Source organism: Asterias amurensis, chromosome 5, assembly GCF_032118995.1.
Source record: "Asterias amurensis chromosome 5, ASM3211899v1".
Classification (NCBI taxonomy): Eukaryota; Metazoa; Echinodermata; class Asteroidea; order Forcipulatida; family Asteriidae; genus Asterias; species Asterias amurensis.
In genome coordinates, this window is record NC_092652.1 from 11,340,633 (window position 1) to 11,364,606 (window position 23,974).

The 23,974-nt window shown below is 40.0% G+C and overlaps 3 protein-coding genes across 16 annotated transcripts in view; all 3 read left to right on the top strand.

Moving 5' to 3' along the window:
* Window positions 1-1,030: 1,030 nt before the first annotated feature.
* On the top strand, window positions 1,031-11,022 carry LOC139937208 (uncharacterized). The gene is made up of 7 exons (XM_071932289.1): window positions 1,031-1,418; window positions 6,090-7,106; window positions 7,651-7,786; window positions 8,772-8,936; window positions 9,796-9,944; window positions 10,419-10,504; window positions 10,804-11,022. Exons 1-7 carry the CDS (start codon window positions 1,298-1,300, stop codon window positions 11,020-11,022), a joined length of 1,893 nt encoding a protein of 630 aa, XP_071788390.1. The 5' UTR covers window positions 1,031-1,297.
* A 1,979-nt stretch (window positions 11,023-13,001) lies between these two features.
* LOC139937209 (galanin receptor type 1-like) lies at window positions 13,002-16,364 on the top strand. Its single transcript, XM_071932290.1, has one exon. It carries the CDS (start codon window positions 13,009-13,011, stop codon window positions 14,125-14,127), a length of 1,119 nt encoding a protein of 372 aa, XP_071788391.1. The 5' UTR covers window positions 13,002-13,008; the 3' UTR covers window positions 14,128-16,364.
* Window positions 16,365-21,970: 5,606 nt separating this feature from the next.
* The window catches only part of LOC139937145 (leucine-rich repeat-containing protein 71-like), a 37,023-nt gene continuing 35,019 nt past the window's right edge, over window positions 21,971-23,974 (top strand). For 6 of the 14 annotated variants that reach the window (XM_071932157.1, XM_071932159.1, XM_071932156.1 and 3 more), the window contains exon 1: window positions 21,972-22,268. In XM_071932157.1, the coding sequence (XP_071788258.1) occupies window positions 22,222-22,268 (47 nt within the window). In that variant the 5' untranslated portion in view covers window positions 21,972-22,221. Of the gene's footprint in view, window positions 22,269-23,974 lie in introns of all 14 variants that reach the window. The other 8 variants (XM_071932164.1, XM_071932167.1, XM_071932169.1 and 5 more) reach the window with 3 other exon arrangements.

Below are 23,974 nucleotides of genomic sequence, written 5' to 3' on the forward strand. Positions count from 1 at the left end.
AATCTCCGGGGGACAGAATCTCATGCCACGCCGGATCTGGGTTCCGTGGGGCCTGCCCATTCTGGGGTTAGTTTCAGCCGGAACTCTGTGTCATCACAATGGGTCAAATCATTGACGCAAAATTTGAGTTAAAATCCAGCTTTCAACCACTTTTTCCTGTAATCGATGTTATGTTTGCATCGGGGATAAGGATACTAATTTTGTTTTGTTTTACCCATACACCCCATGTGTGTTAGCAGTGTTTACTCAGTACTTTCCCGAGTCTTGTGAAAAAAATATCACAGGTAGATTACTCGGGTGGAATTCGAACCCACGACCGTTGTTATTCTAGAGCAGTGTCTTACCAACTAGACTTCAAAAATTGCCCGGTAGCTAAAGGCAGTTCGAATCCTATGTTTTGGCAGCGGGTGTCGCAACAGTTACCTTTTCCTGGTCAGCCTGACCCGGGTGGCCAGGACACGGAATCCAGAATCGGGTATTTCTGACCCGGAAGTTTGTAACGGTGTACGAAGTGGTCGTAACCCCCCCCAAAAATATGTGTAATAAGCAATCAACAAACAGTCTGGAATGCTCGGTATATTTTATTAATCAGTGACCAAAGGTTGAAAAAGTACACAGTCTTTTGGCTGCGGCGCAATCGAGGATATAGCATGAAAGGTCAACGTACAATTGGCACGACTTAGCGGTTTCGAAGGTTAGACATTGCACAATAATTGTTGCACGCTGTGAATGGGTCCATCCGTTTTGTACACCCGAGGGGGGAAGGGCACCTAAGGTTCCTCTTCTCGACGTTCTGTTGTAATCTTCAAACATTATTACGACGGAGTTTGCATAGTTTAATAGTTTAATAAGCAGACGAACAGTAATTGTTTTTGTTTGATATTTTTTAGTACAAAAAAATGTCTTCACTGTTCCCTCGAAACCGCGATGTTTCGTACAAAATGCGTTGGAAATGGACCAACGGTGGGAACGATCGAGGTTATGTTCACACGTAAACAATAACGCATGTACAACAGCCGAGATACTTGTTTTTTTTTTGTCACATTACGTCATAGGTTCTCGACCAATCAATCTTCACAATTTGTTACCGAGGTATAACAATGCTTAATGTAACCCGTGACTTGAAGAGTGACGTCAGTTGTTTGATGGATTGTGCATTGTTATACCATCAGCATTTACGAGCGCATGTTTGTTAAAGTGATATGTCACTAGTTATCCATTATTGAAACGAACATCGAGGTTCATTTGTCTCCACAGTTGCAAGTCGTCAACCAATATATATAAGAGGACTACAAAAATGGCGGTAACATGGAAGTTTCGGTGTTTGGTTTGGGTAATGTTGTCTGGGTTTGTCACGGCGTATGCTGCCAACTACTGCTGGGCCAGTGACGGATCATGGACGATGAAAGCCGCTGCAGGTAAATTGACTATACCTCCATTGAGTTTGTAGTGTAGAATGTACCACTGGGCCTCTTAACCGACACCAGTGCATTTGGCCTACATGTAGTGTTTAGCCAGGATAATCATGTACCTGTTTGGTTAACGCTATACATAGATCCTAGAGTAATAGATTATCTAATGCATGTCTAGCGATAACCAACTAGGTAGGCCTGATGGCCTATGTAAACACGGTCCTGGTTTCAAGGGACACTTTGCTAGCTGGCTACAGCTACTCAGTCACGGTCTATTGATCGCACGTGTACGCAGTGTACTTTACATGGCATGCACTGTTCTGTATAGCGCTATGTACATGTACATGTATAGTATCTATAATATTAAAAGCGTAACCCGCGCCGCCTTGGATTGAAAATTAGAAGGTCCAGTGGCATGGCATCCTTGTGGAAATCAACACGGTTGTGTGTAGCCTTGATCAAGGCGCTACAGCCAGCCGCGATTGGCAAAATCCCAGTCCCCATCACTGAATTCCGCCAGCGCACCCCCATACATAACACAGTGCATATAATACGTGTACAAAAAAACTGTACATGTACATGTACCATCTGTATACGGTACACTTACGGTATTGAGCCACGTGTTTGAGGTTGAAAATACAAAGACACGACCGTTCTCACGACTACGCTATACTGTTCTCGCTGTACAATGTATGGTAATGTACATTGTGTATGCACTGCATGCGTGTGCCGCGAACCGGGCCGGGGAACAAATACGTCAACAGCCTTGATCAAGGCTAGGTTGTGTGTGTGGAATTCAACACGTTTGTGTCTTTTCAGACGTCGGGTTGCAAGTCTACAAAACCCTGACCCAAACCCCCTCTTCCTCGCCGTGGGACTACTTTAGGTTGAAAGTGGGTGGCGACCTCGGACTTACAATGAATCTCCATACAGAAATTGCACTATTGATGCAAAACGTATCTTGCTGTATTTAAACTATGGACACTATTTTTATTCAACAAATTATCTACAAGAAGAGAGTGTATACATTCTGATTCTTTTTGCCAGTTTTAGAATACGGTTTGTTCATGAAGGTATATAGTGTTGCAGTTTCAGAGTTTACCCTATCACGGAAGTTTGTGAAACTTATAAATACACGTACGTAAAAGGCTGTTTTGAAGCTGTGAAAAAAAGAATTTTGCATTTGGTCAAAGTTGTGGAGCAAAACGACATTAATATAAGTTTCCTTTTGAAATTGAATAAGTCCATTCACAAAATTGGTTAGAGCAGTGTGTCGGTCAGGTCTCAGAATGTACATTTTGGCAAATCCATTTTGTAGCCTACTTTAGCAATCGGCCCGTCGGGTTGGTTACTGGAGATAATGTTAACAAAAGAGCCCTCCGATGCGGCTGAATGTGGTACATTTTGAGGAGTTTGTATATTACAAAATTGACCCAAACTGGACGTAACAAACCCTAAAAATAACTTGACATGCTTTCTGAAAGTGAAATAAGTTAGAGAAAATTAAGGACGAATTTACCGTTTTTATTTAGTTTGTACGACAAGGGTTCCAGAGACATGGGATGTATGGATGTTTGTTCCTAGAGCAGCGTGAACATGAACGGTCAGAAATTGTGTCGTTAAAATTTCGCGAGATGCAATAAGCCCAAAGTGACAATAAACAATTCACTTATTGACGTTCACGTTCGCGTTTAGTGCTCCCGTAACGCGCAGCCCATTGACCAGTTTACAGGACAAATTCAGATGAGCATAAACTAAAAAAGAGGCCTACGCTCTTACCGCCACCCCCCCCCCCCCCCCCACGAAAAAAAAAACCCCAAACAGCGGTGGTAAAAAACAAAACAGTAGATAGATTATATTTTTGGCACACAGCATGTTCCGAAAACTCGCTTTATTTAGTGATGTAACAACGCTATGTATCGTGGGACGTGACGCTCCATAAATCGCGATGAATAAGTAAAGGGCCAAAGATATACTGGGTAAACTTTTCAAAAAAATCAACCCTGAAGGCAAATTGTGTTAATTTATGGCATGCAAGTTTTATAGGGGTGCTGAGCTCGAATTTGCTGTATGCCAAGCTCAAAAATGTCCCATAATGCCTCAAAATCCCAAATCCAATATGACCGGAACAGTGCGTGCAAGGCTTATGCGTGAACGGCGGGTATTGTAAACAGACGCACTGCTGCACTGCCTTGACACCGCTTTCACAGTTAGACTCGGCCGCAGCTCGGCAGTTCGTCGATCTACATGTAGTAGGCTGGTGCGATGCGGCAGAAAAACAACAGTGAGTACCGAGCACAAAACGGCATTTTTTGAAGATGTTTTTTTAATTTCACTCAACAAAAAGGAAATGCAAGCATTATGAACTAGCTGTCGAAATCATACGTGTTGAACCAGATTGTAATTTATTGACGATCAAAATAATCTCGTTACCCTCCGGCCTGGCGGCCGTTGGGAGGAGGGTTACGTTATCGCAACTAGTAGTACGTGCAGACATGGTTTCCCTGGAGATGACCCCCGACCCTGACAAGTTGCGTCATGCTCTATTTTTAACCGTGGGTGATACCTGACCTAAGATTTTTAACAAGAGACGTCAAGGAATCTTTGGTCAGGGAACCAGACTAGTCTCTGGCGTTATTCACGAGCCTCAAAGAATGACGTCGGACGTTCAGGCTATAGGTGCGTGATGTGGGGGCGTTTTTCGTGGCTGATATGGAGAAGAATAACTGCGATCTAAGAATTGAAATCAAGTCTACGGTCGATCGCACTAAGTACTGTGCTGTGTGTTAGCATGGAAGATGGCCGATCTATAGTGTATGCTTGTTCGTTTGTGATGGCATATACCTCCTGTAATTTCTACTCATACGTCGTTTGTTCGTTTTAACTGCCAAACCTCTGATCCTGATCTTTCAAAACAGGCATATCGGCTCCCATAATTCCAAACAATCGCCGACAATGTCCCAATAAAGGGAAAGAAAGCCCGAATTCCATGTATCAAGTAAATAAAAAGATGCAAATGCAGTGTCCCCCATTGAATGATTATTTCAATTAAGGGAAAGAAAGCCCGAATTCCAAATGTTAGTAAATATCGCTGCAAGGCCTGTAATATTTGAAAAAAGTGAAAGAAAGCCCGAATTTCATGTATTAATAAATTTGATGCTATGCAAATTTTCCCGTTTAAAGCCATTGGACCCTTTCTGTTCAGAAAAAAAATAAAAGTTCACATATTTACAAATAACTTACAGGGTTTACAGAAGGCAATGGTGAAAGACTTCTCTTGAAATATTACACCATGAAATGCTTTACTTTTTGAGAAAACAGCAAAACAATATAAATTCTCGTTAACGAGCATTACGGATTTATTTTAAACACATGTCATGACACGGCGAAACGCGCAGAAACAAGGGTGGGTTTTTCCGTTGTTTTCCCCCGACTCCGATGACCGATTGAGCCTAAATTTTCACAGGTTTGTTATTTGATATAGAAGTTGTGGTACACAACGTGTGGGCCTTGGACAACGCCGTTTACCGAAAGGGTCCAATGGCTATAAGGATTTTTTCAAAAGGAAAGAAAATCCGAATTCCATTGTTCTTACGCCGCTATGAAAATGTCCCCTGTTGGAGGATTATTGTTTAGAGGGGTAAAGAAAGCCAGAATGTCATGTATATCGCCCTGTGCAAATACTCCCATTGAAGGATTATATCAAAAGGGAAAGAAAGCCCGAGTTCCATGTATAATTATAAATATCGCCCTGTGCAAAATAAGTCACCCATTGAAGGATTAGGGGCCTATTTCAAAAAGGGGAAGAAACCCTTATTTCCATGTTTTAGTAAATATCGCCGCTATGAAAATGTTCCCATCGAAAAGAGTTATTTTTAAGGGGAAAGAAATCCCGAATTCCATTTTTTTATAATCGCCGCTACGCAAAATGTTGAAGGATTAGTTCAATAAGGGATAAGACATTCCGTATTCTATGTATCACCGCAAGGTTCATATACGATCTTTTTCCGAAAAAATCGCTGATGATTTACACGCTTGAGTTTGTGTTGAAATACAACAACACTATGGGGGTGACTGGGGTGTCAAAACATAGAAATCATGGAACAAAGGGGTGTACCCGATTTTGTGCACGATGGGCCAGCATCGTGCTCGATTCAGGTGCATGCCGAGCACATCAAACCACGCCTTACGTGCACGTGCTGAGTATTAATTGGATGAGGTCTAATGTAAAGAAATACGTGTAGTGATAGTGTCCTATTTTAAATCAATCTCCTTCCCTTCAGCACATGTTCTCCAAAAGTCGGACATAAAAAACGTTCGTAGTGGAATCCCCTATGGCACCGGCACGCTTCCGAAGATCGAGGGTTCAAATCCCGACCCGCTGTTTCCCCTCTTTTTGTTCAACACACAATTATTAATTTTTGTTGTTGGATAATTTTGTTTTATTGGAAGTCGCCTAAATAACATAACAAAAAGAACACTTGAGGTGCGGACATGAAGAGAAAAAAAAGAAAGCATAGATTTTGAAGAGTCAAAAGAAACCCATTCAACTTACCCTTGACGTGAGAGAGATTTGATGTGCAGGTGGGAAACAGGATGCAGGCAAAGAAGTGCGGCCAAGGAAGTCCGCTGTGAGTGTGAAGTTGTTCTATTGTTTTTGTTTTATTTTTTCCCCAGGCATCTTCGCCGGTCTGTGCGGTCTATCAACTATGATAGCTCTTCACATCTCAACTCTACGCTGTTCCGAAACCCACACCTTAGCGACTCTATTGGTCAAGTACTTGATTTTCCAGATTATTGATCTCACAGCGCCTTCAGTTTACAGCAACATGCAAAAAATCTGGAAACGTCCAAGGAAAGAGCAGGAGAGTTTTCTTCTGAAGCTGCTCGCCCGTGATGCGAAGACGGAGTACGGCATGACACACGGCTTCAGCGACATCAAATCTCTTCAAGAGTTCCGTGAGAAGCATCCACTCACTAAGTATGAGCACTATCGAGATTACTTCACCAGGCTGGCAGATGGGGAAAAGAACGTCTGCGTTGCGACAAAACTGGAGCGTTTTGGAACTTCGTCTGGCACAACAGGAAAGGGAAAGCTTATCCCAATGGTCATATCAAATTATTATCACAAAGCAGGCAACGCTGTTTCAAGATTACTCTATCCAGCAGACTCAGTACAGAAAATGGCCTTTCTTTACTCGAAGCCCGCGGAAAAAGTTACAAAATCTGGCGCACGCATTGCGCCAGTGTTGTTTTTCCCTGATAGTACCGTCTCAAATTTTATCATGTCCGCTGTCCAGAACACGCCGCCCAGTGGCTTCCAGATTGCCTCCGATTTCGAAGCCACTTACATCACCATGCTCTTCGCTCTCACGGACAAAAATATCTGCCAGTTTTTTGGGGCTTTCACCTCGCAAGTCTACAGGGCAATGAAAATGCTGGAAGACGAACAGGAGATGTTCCTGGAGGATCTGACTCTAGGAAGGGTTAACCCGAAGTTACAACTTGATGAGGGAATTCGACGGTCTCTGGACGCAGCTTTGACGGCAGACCCAGCTCGAGCAGACGAGCTGAGGAGGGAGTTTGCTAAAGGCTTCGTGGGCATCATGCGTAGAATCTGGCCTTTTGTTGCCCATGTATTGTCTGTTGACATCTCTGGGTACATGAAGAAGCTCGATGCAAGATACACCAAAGGTAATTATGTGTGAGAACGGCATTTTAACACAAAGTTCACAATGTTTGTACAACTAATAATACAGTCTTGGTGGTGGGATGGCAAGGTTAAACTGGTTGGCAAAACTTTCATGTATAAAACTGCATAACAGTACATGTACATGTTTTTGATCCTCCTGATCCTGACAAAATAGTCCACACGCCCTCACCCATCGAAAAGAGAAAAGTCATAATATTAGATAGGATCGCCCACCTGTGTCATGTCGTCTCCTAGACTTGATTCAAGTCGTTAGACTTGGTTCAAGTCCAATTCTGGTGCGAAAGTTCCCTAAGCATACCCGCCGTCAAAATTTTGATATTGTGGTCCCAGAATGGTTGGGGAACAGATTGGGGAATGCAGAGCATCACAAAACAATAGTTTTCTTGCGATGTCGCAGAATTTGGACTTGAGTCAAGTCTAGGCGTCTCTTTTAAAGAAGTTTTGATTAAGAAGTGAAGTTAGACTAGTTTTCCCGTGAAATCAACTGAGCATATAGTTATTCTACGCAAATTATCTTCACTGCAGGTGTCCCACTATACACGTCAGGCTATGGGTGCACAGAAGGGTTTATTGGCGTTAATATATGGAAGGATAAGACACCACAGCAGTATACGTTCCTCCCTAATGACATGCTGATTGAGTTGATCCCAGAAAATCTGAAGTAGGTCTTAGCATAGAGTAAGGACAGTCCGATATGGTCCGATCAAGACTTGAACAAAATGCGATATGAGCAGTACTTGATATGAGTATGGTTCAGCCTATAGAAAGGCGGTATAATGACACATGGTCAAATTAATCATTGCAATGGGAGGCTTTAGAGGACACCAGGTGGCAGCAGACAGACCAGGTAAATCATTTTTTCAGGAATTGTTCGCACGCTCAGAACTATATGTAAACAATGGATTTTTCGTGGTAAGTCTTCTGCCACCTAGCGTTCCAAACTCTACCATCTTGGGGGCATACAATAACCGTACACCATGATTAGACCATGGAGGAAGGAAGAGAAGGAGCGCGAACGACCCGCAAAACCGCAGAGTAACAAAAGAATACCCTGACAATGCCCCTGTCTGACCAGTGGACAAAAAGATAGGAGACCTCCAGCTGGACGGCCGATTAACGAGCAGGATTAGCTCTCTTTGTACAGAACGTGCGGTACCGCCGCTCTGCACCGTTGCCTTCTGGTAAAGTTGAATCATTGGAGACAAGACTTTGGAATATACACGTTTTCATTTACCGTTTGTGGTGTTTCACTGAAACATCATGGCATTTTTTTTCTCCAGTTTTTGTGACTTTCCGGTCACTAGCGGTGGTTCAAAATTTGGGTATTTGCACACGAGGGTGGTTCGAATTCAATTGTGTTTTTCGATTTGGTGAGCACAAGTGTAAACAAATTTTATCAGGTCTCAAAAAAGTTGTTTTTCTGTATTAAATCCATACGACATACGACACCATGGTTGAGTGAAGAACCAAGTGCGCACGCGCAAACTCACATTTCTAGGTCGCCCATTGTCTGTATAAGGTATGTCGGTGATTACGAGGTGTTGTTAAACGACCGCGGTACCACGGGTTCGACTTTTGAAGTCCCTTCGTTCGAGCTCCTTCTCTTCCTTCCTCCATGATTAGACTTATTCTGTTTCCCAATCCAGTTCCGAAGAGAACCCGGAGACGCTGTTAATGAATGAGGTCGAGGTTGGCAAACGGTACGAGATAGCCATGACGACCACATCTGGTTTTTACCGTTACCGTATGGGCGATGTGATCGAGGTTGTGGATTTCATTGACAGTTGCCCAGTGTTTACCGTTGCGTACAGGTAATAAGATGGATCATTTAATGGTTTTTTTTTTACATTAAGATTGAAAACAAGAATCGGCCTTGTTCACCACCTTTAAAAGCCTACTATTTTAGTAGCTCGTAACTCCACATTTATTTTCTGCTGACGCATCAATGCACTCAAAAAACAGCTGTTTGCTTTTTCATCTTTTTGCTGCTTTTCCAGGTCATAATGCTAGATGTTTTTGTGATTGGGTTGGTCCGGGTGCGCCCACCATATCCAGTACATATGGCTATTTACCGTACTTCTAAACTATATAGTCTCTGCAACGGCGCACCCAAGAGGGGGGGGGGGGGCTCGGGGGGCTTGAACTCAGTTTTTGGTTCAGGCCGACCCAGAAATTGTATTTTACAAAAATGGAATTTAAAATTGAATTGCATGCATCAGTTTGAACAGGGTATTCTTCCATCATGGTTTGAACATTTTCTTGATCATTTTGAGACAGATTTCGGGTAATACAGACCCATAAATGGGTCAGCTCACTGGACGAGAACTTCGGGTCAATTCTTGTATGGATCATTTTAGAGTGAAACCAGCACTAAACTACATCTCGAGTTGATCGTGCAAAAGCTTAGAAAAATAACCAAATACAAAAATTATTACCCCTTCCACGAAATATTGCACATTAGCGCTTGCGCACTAAAATTATGTTTAGAAACATGAGGGAACATCATGTGCCTGATGCACAACCTTATGGCATTTTCCAACCAAAAGGGTATGTACGCATGCGTGAATGTAATGAGCATAAAAATATTCATGAAAAGGGTCTTTTGGGTTGAACAATAAGGCGACATAACAATCACTAGAAAGGTTTGATTTACGTTGGTCTTATTTCTAGAACTGGAGAGCTACTGAATCTACGCAGTGAGAAGATTGACGTACTGGTGGTCAACAAAGCCATTCAAGAAAGCTTAGAAGGATGGGATGGAGCTACTCTAGTAGAATGGACATGCGCAGAGAGCCCACTTTTGCACGATGACAAAAATGGTAACAACTTGAAGTTGTGCATGGGAGGGAAGTGAGGAACAGAACCCGCGCATTTGTTTTTCTATTTGGGCAGTAAACTAGCCGCGTAATTTTTAACAATAATCGGTCGAGTTGGTCTCTGAAAAGCGTATGTAACCGTTTGTTATAGAATGCATATAATGATTAGAGAGTTATTTTAAAAGTAGAATACAATGATGAAGTATTACTCGAGATTGCGTGGTTTTCTTTTTACCCTGTCGACAAACACGGTCGGCCATATATGGGAGTCAAATTGTTGACTCCCATAAATGGCCGACCGTGTTAGTTCGCAAAGTAAACAACGATGATATTATACGCTTTTCAAAGAGCAACTCGACCGATCCAAGGCAACGTGCTCCTTTAATAGGCATGAACAAAGTAAACATCAAATTTCATTCTGTTTTTGACAAATGTAAAAACAGAAACTAAATTTGTACCACTTTGTCTTGCTTCCAGGTGGTGAATACGACATGTATTATTTGCTTTTCGTTGAGCTCGAATCAGACAAGGAGATTCGATTATCTGCTGATCAGATGTCAATGGTAAATACATAGACTTTGTAACAATTTGTTTTATATGCCGTTTAGACCATGCTTTTAGACTTGTCGATAAGTTCATCTTCTTGTCTCGGACATATTTGTTTTCGAAACATCGGCTTTAGGCTTTAGTAGTTTTTTTTCAAATACTCGCTTAATCGTGCGGACTAAAAAAGAATAGTCGAGATATTATATGTAATATATCCCAAATAAACAACGACTTGAAATTTTCATTTAAATCGTTATTTATGCCAAATACCTTTGGTGTATACAACTTAAATGACTATTCTCCAATTTTATTTCAGTTCGACAAATCTCTGCGGAAACAGCACGAGTTCTACGAGCAGTACCGGAAAGTGGGCACAATCTGCGAGGCTCGCGTTGCGGTCGTTCGCCCTGGCTCCTTCAATAAACTGAGAGAGCACATTATAGCGACCTCTACGGCCAATTATAATCAGTTTAAGATGCCCAGAAAGTTGCGCACTAAGGCTCTTCTAGATTTTTTGCTGGGCTGTGTAGATTAGGCAAGTTCGGGTCTGATGCGTACGGGCATGTACCAAACACATATTGATTTTATTAAATAGATCCCTTTACGGCGAATTGAGTCGAAATAGCAGAACGGAAAAACGGAAACTAAAAGTGTTGTTTCACTAAGTTCATGTATAGTCGGCTGATTGTTCAACAGGTGTAACCATGTAACTGGCTGACGAATTGCAACTATACCAAGCCCTTATTATTTTGTGAGCCCAAAATCATAACGCGCAAAAGAAACAATTTGGTGCGCTCGAAATAAATTATTGTGAAAGCTCAAAAACAAAATATTTGAGGCATTTTTAGTTTAAAGACACTGGACACTATTGGTAATTGTCAAAGACCAGTCTTCTCACTTGGTGCATCTCAACATATGCATAAAATAACAAACCTGTGAAAATTTGAGCTCAATTGATCATCGAAGTTGCGAGATAACAATGGAAGAAAAAACACCCTTGTCACACGAAGTTGCGTGCTTTCAGATGCTTGATTTCGAGACCTCAAATTCTAAATCTCATGTCTCGAAATCGAATTCGTGGGAAGTTACCTCTTTCTCTAAAACTACTTCAGAGTAAGCAGTTTCTCACAATGTTTTATACTATCAACAGCTATCAGATGCTTGATTTCGGGCCCTCAAATTCTAATTCTGAGGTATCGAAATCAAATTCGTGGAAAATTACATCTTGTCGAAAACTACATTACTTCAGAGGGAGCCGTTTCTCACAATGGTTTATACTACCAACCTATCCCCATAACTCATTACCAAGTGAGGTTTTATGCCAATTATTATTTTGAGTAATTACCAATACTGTCCACTGCCTTTAAGAGCAATTTCGATTCTATACCGATCACGTTTTCCTTTCACAAAAGCTTCTTTTTTAAGAAAAACATCAAATGAGTATAACAGGTGTTCTCCTCTTTCGTTGTAATGATTTTGTCATGAATACATTCGTGTAAATAATCACAGTGCTGTGGATTTAGGTTGTATTCAACAACATTGTTATTTCAGCTATAGGTGAACAAATTTGTGTAGCTAATTTACATGTTTAATGTTTTTTTCAATAACAGTTTTAAGTCTGAGTTAGAATCAACCTTAAAAAGCTACATGTGCGGATTTTTCTCAATGGATTTGTATTTTAACTTGTTTATTATGCACTTGTTCACCATTTAAATGTAATTTTGATATGTGTTCACTTCTGAATTAGTCGTATTATCGAGTTAAAAATCAGACCCCAACATAAAGGTGTTTTACACAATAACTAAAATCTATTTGTAATCATATGACTCGATTTTCTTATTCATTGAAAAGATTTTAATAGGAATTCGAATGAACATTTTCGCTTCCAGCAGGCCTAACTATCAAGCAAATGGAAACTCTATCAGGTCTTCGACTTAGACTGCATCAAAAGGTCAAAGATGGTATTTAGTTTCAACACATACTTCTTTATCGAAATACTTCAAGTAATGCTATTCTTTTTCTATCTTTTGTTTTTGATTTATCAGCATACTTCAAATTTAAAGTGGAATTTAGTGGTAATTACCTAAAACATTTGTTACCATAAAAACTTACTTGGTAACGAGTAATGGGGAGAGGTTGATAGTAGAAAACACGGTGAGAAACGGTTCTCTCTGAACTAGCGTTTTTTAGACAGTTATTTCTCACTCAAATAATAAAATACATCAGCTGAAGCCTTTTATTATGCATCTGAAAATGCAAAAATGTTTTTTATCTTTCTTTATTCTCTTGCAAATTCGATGACCAATTGAGTACAAATTTTCACAGGTTTGTTATACTTTGGGATACACTGATTGAGAAAACTGGTCTTTCGACGAATAGCAAAGATGTCCAGTGCCTTTAAAGTCTCAGATGACATCGAATATAACACAACATTCCATTTACTGTTTCGAAAGAGTGACAGACGACATACAGTATCTTTGATTACAGCATTGATTGTTGTCAACTCGTAAAAACAGGAGAGATGATGATGGAGCTTGAAAACTTCACCACTTTGGATGCTGTTGAAGACCCTCAATTAGACAATAATGGAACCAATTTGGTTTGGGACACCTTCTGTGATTTCCATGTGGAAAATCTTCCAAGCAGAGCCGTTGTCATGCTTGTGCTGTGTGTTCTAGGAACCCTTGGAAATGGGTGTGTTCTGTTTCTCTTCGCCACCGTCAAGCGTCTCCGGACGGCGACCAACGCCCTTATTCTTAACCTGGCGTTGGGTGACACTCTACTGTTCCTCATCACTGTGCCGCTGAAGGTGGAGACCGACCTCCACCCATGTTGGCAGTTTGGGCGGGTCATCTGTAAAGCTGCTTCAGCTGGTGAGACAGTGGCTCACGGAGTAAGTGTGTTCACCCTGACTGCACTTAGCATCGATCGGTACTGCAGTTTGGTGATGGGACATCGCCGTGATAGTAGTCGACGCTTTGCTCTTGTAGCTGTCCTGGCAATATGGTGTCTTTCCCTCATCCACGGTGTGCCACTGCTCATCATGGCCGAACAGCATGGCTACTGGTCCTGCAAACCATTACCCTATTTCACTCATTCAGCTCGGGTCTTCTTCACAGCTACATTCACCACCATGTACATTATTCCCTTAACCACTATGACGTATTGCTACGCCAACATGGCAAGAGTCCTGATCCAGCACCACCGAGCGGGACAGACTTCGGAGAGTCAACCGTCTGATTCAACCCCAGTCCCCCGTGATCAATCCGGCAGACAGACCCACCGTCTCGCAGTCGTTGTTCTCCTTCTCGTGATTTCCTTTGGGTTGTTCTGGTTCCCACATCACTTCTACAATATGTGGGCCAACTACCAAGACCTTACGGCAGACCCGTCCGCCATTTCTAGAAGTTTGTCACTTGTCAACATCCCGTTCTATATGACTCTAGTCAACTCCACCCTGAACCCGTACGTCATCCTACTCATAAGCAATACATTCCGTCAAGCTTTGACACAATGCTGTCACCGAAACGCCAGTCGTCGACGAGCTGGCTGTGGGGATACTGCCGTTACCCCACAAGACACGTCGCTATCCCAGTATGATGTCGGTAGGGAGCTGGGACACCTTAATGAAGTCATTTAGATTTGCCACCATTTCGTTGGTACTCAGTCAACATTGCATTGATATGAGTTTGCTTTTTGACATAATTTTGCGAATGAAGAGGAGTGTATCACTATTTTTGACAGAAAAACAGGCCTATTGTAAATATACCTTTTCTAACCAGAACAAAATGCATACAGTTTTAAGATTCAAGTAGAAGTTAACTGGAGGTTCATTGGCCTTTTGAAGTGCACAATCTTCCACCATTGGTTTGGCTACGTTTGTGATGCTTCAAAGGGAAATTATACACTTTAAAGGGAAGGCACACGGTTGGTAATGTCAAAGACTAGTCTTCTCACTTGGTGTATCCCAACATTAGCTGAAAATAACAAGCCTGTGAAAATTTGAGCTAAATGTATCATCAAAAATGCGAGAAAATGTTGAGAGAAACAACACCCTTGTGTACGAATTTATGTGCTTTCAGATAGGAATAAAAGACTTCTGGCTATAAGTCTTTTATCATTTTTGTGAGAAATGACCTCTTTCTCAACAACTATGCTACTTCAGAGGGAGCCGTTTCTAACAATGTTTTATACTATCAACAGCTCTTCAATGCTCGTTGCCAAGTCAGTTTTTAAGTTAGTATTTGTTTTGAGTGATTACCAAATGTGTACATGCCCTCTAAGTACCTTAGAATATACCTTGTTTATCAATATCGTATATCGATCTTTATACAATTAAACATTTTAACCTGTTATTTTATGAGACCCTAGTTGAACATTGCCGTTAAAAGATGCGCCTTTCCTTTTTTCCTAGAAACCATTGCCCACTATTGTAATTCCCCCATTCTTAATGCCGAATCTCAATATTTGACAAATGGATTTATTCTTCTGTCTCTGCTGAGAACATGACACGTAGGGTTTATGCCAGACATCTTTTGTTTGAGGTTTTTTTTTTTTGACGAAAGAAAGAAGATCACTTTACCTTTATTGAATCTTGTTGACACACGAAGCTGCCAGTTCTTAATTTAAACGATCTGATCGATCTGCAAGTGATTTGTGTGTAATTAGAAGATGACTCGTCCAGGGTAATCTATGTCACAACTCAGACATCAAATGGCCGATTTCAGAAAGCGCTGGTATAGGTTCGTCTTCATATTAAAGGGTCTTTATACGTTTGGTTATGACTCTAAAAATCATAACGGCAATAAAACGTTTTACTTCGAAGTACTGCATGCATGCGGCTTTAGACAAATATGTCACTTGATATCCAAAAATGTTTGAATCTGAGAAGCGTTACTAATATAAACGCTTCTCAGACGGTGTATTCAAATTTTGCAGTTTATTTTTTTCCTGAGTTGACATAACCGCTCCGATTTTCGGCAATATCTAAAAAACGCTACCCCCTCTTGAAATCATAAACAAGATATTTCACAGGTTGTTTTTTTATGGTAGGCCCATGTATATCTACAACTTTATTATAGGACTGAAACAAACAATGAGTTATTATTATCAAACGTGTACAATCCCTTTAAAGACAGTGGACATTATTGGTAATTGTCAAAGACCAGTCTTCTCACTTGGTGTGTCTCAACATAATGCATAAACTAAAAACCTGTGAAATGTTGAGCTTAATTGGTCGTAGAAGCTGCGAGATATTAATGAAAGAAAAACACCCTTGTCACACGAAGTTGTGTGCTTTCAGATGTTTGATTTCGAGATATCAAACTCTAAATATAAGGTCTCGAAATCAAATTCGTGGAAAATACTTCTTTCTCGAAAACTACATCACTTTAGAGGGAGCCGTTTGAGTATTTACTAATAGCCTAGTCTTGAAGTCAAGACGGTAATTGTTAAGCGCGGTGTGTAGTTACAGCGCGGTGTAGCTGCGGGGACGATACACACACCCTCGATCCCAGTATGTGTGTGTGAGTCAGTCGCAATATTACCCTCGCGCTACCTACGACTGTTGCATGTGTAACATCGCACTGTGACTGTTGCATGAAAGGCAGACAAATAGGCAGCGCCTAACGACTTGTCATCAAGTCTAACTGTACCCTAAAAAAAAATATCAAGGAAGAAATTCCAAGCTAAGCAAATTGTTGTGCTTAGCAGATCTATGAAATTGGGCCCTGTTTATACAAAATAAAATTTGCCTATAACATTATAACAGTACAATCTTTGATAACCTTTTGTTTTGGGGGTTCGGGTTTTGACTGGTTTGCAACTTTGACTTAACTCAAAACTCTAATAAAATGTTGTAGTTTCCATAGAAAAAAATGCGTCTCAGAATTCGATGTATTTTATTGGTAGGACCCAATTTCACAAAGCAGAAAATTCTGCTAAACAAACTGCTAAGCTAATAAACAAACTACCGGGGTACCAGTCACAGCAGTGGGAACTGTGTGTATTCAGTCTGGTAACCTATTTTCGCCGAGCAGTATAGTTGTTTGTGCTAAGCAAGTTTTACGCCCTGGTTATGTGTGCATTGTGATACAGACACCTGCAACTGCCGTCTGTTTGCTATCATGTGTCGTCGAGCAAACACTCTGTGCCTAATTTAAAAAACACAACTCTCTGTTTTGACTCTGGCTTCTGGCTAACTCTCAGCCATAATATTACTGTGGATCATAAACACACGCGTGTTACTTGACAGCTTAAAGGCAGTGGACACTATTGGTATATTTACTCAAAATATTTATTAGCATTAAACCTTACTTGGTAACGAGTATTGGGAGCTGTTGGTAGTGTAAAACATTTTGAAGTGGAGTAGTTTTCGAGAAAGAAGTAATTTTCCACTAAGTTGATTTCGAGACCTCAGATTTTGCACTTGAGGTCTCGAAATCAAGCATCTGAAAGTACAACTTCGTGTGACCCTGGAGCAATAAACTAGATTGCTCCATGGTGTGACAAGGGTGTTTTTCGCCGTTCATTATTATCTCGCAACTTCGACGACCACATGAGCTCAAATTTTCAAAGGTTTGTTATTTTATATGTGTATGTTGAGATACAGGAAGTGAGAAGATTGGTCTTCGACAATTACCAATAGTGTCCAGTGTCTTTAAGCCAAAACTTTAGGTCGAGCCCTTGTTTCGTAGGGCCGGTGTATCCGTCCAATAAACCGACAGGTAACATCAAACAGAGATAAAAGGGCGGTTGGAAAATAAATATTGTCACAGCAAACAGAATAATGTATCATTGGAGGTGTAGCAGTTGTCTCTGCGTTGTGTTTTGGTGTATGCGGTAGACTGTATCCGCTGAAGGATTCTTCTGCCTCTAAATTGTTCCATCGGTTATTCTTTTAAGAGACCTCGACTGAATAAAGGACTAGCATTTTTGTGGATATTATTGACAACGTCTGAAACAGAAATGGATGCATCGAGAAGACCTACGCTGTGTAGAAGCTTAAGGTAAATCACGTCACAATTTGATGGTTGTATACCTTCATGTTATTTAAAGGCAGTGGACACTATTGGTAATTACTCAAAATAGTTATTGCCATAATACCTTACTTGGTATCGAGAAAGGGAACTGTTGATTAAGTATAAAACTTTGTGAGAAACGGCTCCCTCTGAAGTGACGTAGTTTTCGAGATTTTTAGGTCTCGAAATCAAGCATCTGAAAGCACACAACTTCGTGTGACAAGGTTTTTTTTCTTTCTTTTTTCTTTATTGTCTCGCAACTTCGACGACCAATAATGAAAGTGCCCTTCAGAGATACAGCTTCTTAAACCTAGCATAGTTTAAGGGAAGTTGCCTAAAAATGTTAACTAAAAATAATTTTAAAATGATATTTCTGTGAATAAAATATGAAAGGATTTATGCAATAGAAGCCAATAAACCAAGAAAGACAAAATCATGTTGTGAAAATATTTTCAGGATCTCAACATCGAACACCTCGTGAAATGTAATTAGCATATCGTCCCTTAATACCCTTTTTTGCAGAGCGGGTCACAATTGAGCTCAAATTTTCACAGATTTGTCATTTTATACATGTTGAGATACACCAAGTGAGAACAAGTCTTTGACAATTGCCAATATTGTTCATTGTCTTTAATCATTTAGATGTCTCGATCGTAGTACGTGGTAAAATAAAACGCTGCGGTCAACCTAAAAGGAACTAAACACGTTTGTTGATTGTCAAAGACCAGATCTCACTTGGTGCATCCCAACATATGCGTAGATATCAATCTGTGACAATTGTAGTAGCACATAATTGGTCATCGAAGGTGCAAGAAAATAGTGTAAGAAAGAGACCACTGTTGCGCATGTCTGTGCTTTCAGATAGATGCCTATATAAATGGCTTCAAGCCTGAGGTAATTTTAATATTTAAGTGAGAACTTACTTCTTTCTCAAAAACTACGCCTACTTTAGTGGGAGCCATTTCTCACATGGTTTTATACTATAATCAACAGCTCTTTATTAGTCGTCACCAGGTAGGTTTTTTGCTAACAATAAATTTGTCTGAGTAATTACCATTAGTGCCCAGTGCATTTAATCATTGAGATCTCTCGATGATTTTCAGGTAAAGTATCAAACATTGGTCAGTATTAACACTTTATAATGTAGAACATTCCCCAAAATTATAAGTTCTGATTATTTCTATTATAAACTGGATTTAAAGGATTTGGGTACTTTTTGTAACACAAAGCACAATGTCAACAGATTCACATTAAACTTGCACCGTTTGATGATAATGATATAAGAAAGCTTCCCTCAAAATATCACTTGCTGAGGTGCCGTAGTTTTTAAGAAATGAGTTAAACAATGTCATGAAAAACGTTTTTTTTTTAAATGCTAAAACAATTTTCGTCTCGTGATCACTGAGACGAAAATTATTTTCATGACATTGTTTTACTCATTTCTAAAAAATTAATTCTGTGGACGTTGTGTTTTTTCTCAAACAGAAGTTCATAGACCCTCTCTTGGTGATGTCAGAAAAAGAAATATACACATTGGCCAAGACCATGTTTTCCTTCTCTCTACTTCTTTTACGGGTTCATATATATATATTCATTGAGCATTTATATTAGTCCCATTTAGAGCACACCGTGATTAATGTTCGTATGATCAGTGTTTGCACGTAGATTTTATTTTTGGTAACGTACACGAAGGTCAATAGTCTAGTGTGTTTAGGGATTATTTAAAGACACTTGACACGATTGGTAATTGTCTAAGACCAGTCTTCTCACTTGGTGTATCTCAACATAAGCAGAAAAACAACAAACCTGTGATAATTTGAGCTCAATCGGTCGTCAAAGTTGCGAGATGATATTGAAAGAAAAAACACCCTTGTCACATAAAGTTGTGTGCTTTATGCTTGATTTCGAAACCCCAAATTCTAAATATGAGGTCTCGAAATCAAATTCGTGGGAAATTACTTCTTTCTCGAAAACTACGTTACGTCGAAGGGAACAGTTTCTCACAATGTTTAACTGTTAATAGCACCTCATTACTTGTTACCAAGTACGTTTTTATGCTAATAATTGTTTTGAGAAATTACCAATAGTGGCCACTGCCTTTAAACATGGAGGGAGGAATAGCTTTAAAGCAGTAAAGTTTGTAGCTTGAACGTGTTATTTAATTATTTTGATTTTTATTTACTTTGAAGGCGGGGTACAAGCATTGTTCCCCCCCCCCCCATTCCACCGCACAGTCCAACAGTAGTCCTATATAAGTTTTGTAACGCAGTTTACTCAATGCACCATAATTGGCAACGTTTTGTTTTCATAACTAGTGGGTACGCCTATTGTTCAAAGTGTCTATACATAGGTGTGATATCCCCACAAAGTAATGTTTAACCACGCCCAGTCAGTCGAGAAACATGTTTGCTCATGTGCGCCGTGTTTAAATTCGTAGAAACATTTTTAGCAATATCAGGCCGTATCCGAATTAGCGTCTACATATATGGCTACGGCTGTTGCTACGGCTGTTGCTAAGGACCTCCTATACCTCAACGCATGATGACGCGGAAATCCGATAGATGTAGCCGTTGCGGTAGCCAGTTCGGACACGGCTTCTCTCTGAAGACTGCGCTGGAAGCAATCGATAGTTATGCCCGAGGCTCCGTCCAAACATGCACATAGCCCTCTGGCTGGAACAAGATTAGTCCAAAAAGAATAACGATTTTCTTTACAGGGTTAACCTAGCTGTCTGATTTGTAAAGGAGCAATTTGTCATGTCATTTATATTAGTTTGTTAAGAAACATGGCGTTACTCCTGCATACTTGCAAATCAATCAGCGCCTATTAATTGCTGTAGATGGTGTAATATACATTGGAAGCAAGTTTGTTCCAGCAAAAGAAGAACAGTTTTTCAGCTAAGTCCAGCTGATTTTTTTTTCTTTGGTCCCAAAAAGATGGGCACTTGTGGAGATGGGCAAAAACTTGAACACTCTGTTTTGCAAGTTTAAGGTACTGGACACAATTGGTAATTACTCAAAATAATTGCTGGCATAAAAACTTTGCAATGGTAACGAACAAAAACAGTGTGAGCATGAGAAGCGGCTCCCTCAGAAGTAACGTACTCAGATAATAGAATACTTCAGCTGAGGTATTCTATTACACATCTGAAAGCACAAGGGTGTCTTTTCTTTAATAATTCTCTCGCAACTTCGTTGACCAAATGAGTCAATCAAAGATTTGTTTCTTTAAGCATTGTGTTACACCGAAAAAACTGGTCTTTGATAATCCTACCAAACGTGTCCAGTGCCTTTAACGACAAGGTGAACGGTTAAAGGCAGTGGACACTGTTGGTAATTCTCAAAATAATTATCAGCATAAAACCTTACTTGGTAACGAGTAATGGGGAGAGGTTGATAGTATAAAACATTGTGAGAAACGGCTCCCTCTGAAGTGACGTAGTTTTCGAGAAAGAAGTAATTTTCCACGAACTTGATTTCGAGACCTCAAGTTTAAAATTTGAGGTCTCGAAATCAAGCATCTGAAAGCACACAACTTCGTGTGACAAGGGTGTTTTTTCTTTCATAGTTATCTCGCAACTCCGACGACCAATCGAGCTCAAATTTTCGCAGGTTTGTTATTTTATGCATTATGTAGAGATACACCAAGTGAGAAGACTGGTCTTAGACAATTACTAATAGTGTCCAGTGTCTTTAAACAGTAGCCTATAAATTTAATCAGAACTGCACAGTTGAACTGCCGTGCAATACCCTGACATGCATAAGTCATTGTCAGCCTTTCTTCCACCAATAATTTCCTATACATATTTGTCAACTCATAACAATTAACTTAGTTTTCAATTATTATTGCATTTTATATGCTGATGGGTTTATTTATTCATTTCATAAGAGGGCACTTCTCAACTGATGTTTGAAGGTGTGGCGGATAAGATTAAACTATCAATAGTAATAATCAACTATAATTCTCTTTTGAGGGAGTGTTGGCCCTGAAAGAAGCCGGTTTTGTGTCGACGTTTCGAATAGTAAACTCTGCTCGTCTTCAGGAGAAACAAACAAGAACAAAAACACGTCTCCATCGTTTTTCGTTTGCCTTTTTGACAGCCTTCGGCCTTGTACATTATTAAAAGGTGTAAAACCTGCTCTAACCACAATGTATAAAACCATCGCAAATTTACACCACTCGCCAGCCTTTCTATGCACCTAAATCGAACGGTCTGTAAAAGTCGATAGAGTAAGTTACACGCTGGACCAAGCAATAATTAATGACAGTTCGATCAATCGTTTACAACTAGTCAGACAATCACGAGCAATTTATTCTGACACGGCCAGCGAACAATCCCCTCCCGAAACCCAAGCAACCAGACCATTGTGGCCTCCTCTGCAAATCGGATTATCAATTGGTTTACGTCAAAGTATCGTGTAGTTTGGTTTGTCTGAAGGGCAGAAAGGCATGTTATTTTGAAGGCTACAAATCATTATAGTGATTTCTGTGAGCGTTAGAAGTGGATGACATTGCTGTTCCTTTTAATAGCAACTCTTGGATTTCTCATACAAGTCTACTGCTGTGTGTACATTTTTCTGGATGGTTTATGAGTTAATTTCATGGACTATAGTTGTAGGAGGTTTTGGGAGAGTTTGGCTACCTCTTCCACGGTCGCCATTCTGCGTGAGTGACAGATCCAATCGAAACCTGCTTTTAGTAGAAGTGGTCTCGGTATGCCCGAAGGAGTGGACGACTCGCCCGCGAACGCAAGATTTGCTAGGTATGTATTTTTGACTTAAGTACAAATATTTTACCCAAAAAATATTTTATATAAAAATGTTTACGAAAATGCAATTCCAAATAATATCTGTGCTGGACTATTTCCACTTTTGTTATGTTAAAGGAACATTATTACAGAATTGGTAAGAGAAAATAAACTCGATCACAGATTTACATCAAACTTACACGGTCTAAGAGATGATGATAGGATCAGTAAAAAACATCCCCTGAAATATTTCTGTCAGAAACATCCCTTCGAAATATTTCTGTCTGGAATGTCATTTTAGGGGAGAAAAAAATCAAACTAATTTCCCGTTTGGAGTTTATCGCTAAGTGAGCGTATATTATTCATTTTTTGTAAGTCGATTTCATTCAAAATGTGTAATCGGTTTGTCTAAGTTTTCTCGTGAACCCAGATGGCCGATCTTCTACAGGTCTGTAAGTTTATGTACATTATGGTAGATTACATAGAGTGCTTATACTGTCAGCAACTGTTTTGTTAGAAAAAACAAAATCTGTACTTTTTCCTTTAACGGCAGTGGACACTACATGTACTTACTCAAATTAATTATTAGCATAAAACCTTACTTGGTAACAAGCAATGGGGAGCTGTTGATATAACATTGTGAGAAACGGCTCCCTCTGAAGTAACGTATATATAGTTTTCGAGAAAGAAGTAATTTTCCACGATCTTGATTTCGAGACCTCAGAATTAGATTGAGGTCTAGAAATCAAGCATCTGAAAGCACACACATTCTTGTGACAAGGGTGTTTTTTCTTTCACTCCGTCCACCACACGATGTGCAAAGCAAAATGATCAATCGTACTGTTTTCAATAATAACTATAAATATAAATATGAATAGTAAACTTGCGGGTACAACATAAGTGAAATCTCTTTTGCAAGAGTGGTGGCTCTAAAAAGAGCCGGTTTGGTCTCGACGTTTCGAACAGTTTACTCTGCCCGTCTTCAGGAGAAACGTTTTCGTACATGAAATAGCAAGCCCCCCAAAACAAAACAAAACAAAACAAAACAAAAAAAACAAACAAACAAACAAACAAACAAACGCCCCTTAGACTAAGTACTGACCTGCTATCCACATAATGCCTATCCCCAATGGAAATCCAGTTACGCCATACCACTGCTGGCAAGCACATGCCAAAATAGTCATCATTAGTATTGTTGTTATTAATGTATAGACCTACTTTGCTGATAATAGCGTAAATCTTTTAAGCTCAACCTTTACTACAAAAAAGGCTCAAAATTCTTTTAAGGTTTATCTGGATCAGTGCCTGTTGCGAAGGCTAAGCTCTGGACATAGATCGCGAAGGGAAGTAGGTCCAATGGTTCAATCGTAGGCAATGGCCACTATTGGTAATTATTACTTAAATTAATTGTAAGCTTAAAAAACGTACTTGGTAACGAGAAATTGGGGGCTGTTAAAGGAACACGTTGCCTTGGATCGGTCGAGTTGGTCTTTGAAAAGCGTTTGTAACCGTTTGTTATAAAATGCATATGGGTACAAAAGATGTTGTAAAAGTAAAATACAATGATCCACACAAACATGCCTCGAAATTGCACGGTTTTCCTTTTATTTTGTCGACTAACACAGTCGGCCATTTATGGTTGACTCCCATGCCGACCGTGTTAGTTCGCAAAGTACAAGGAAAACCACGCAATTTCGAGGCAAATTTGTGTGGATCATTGT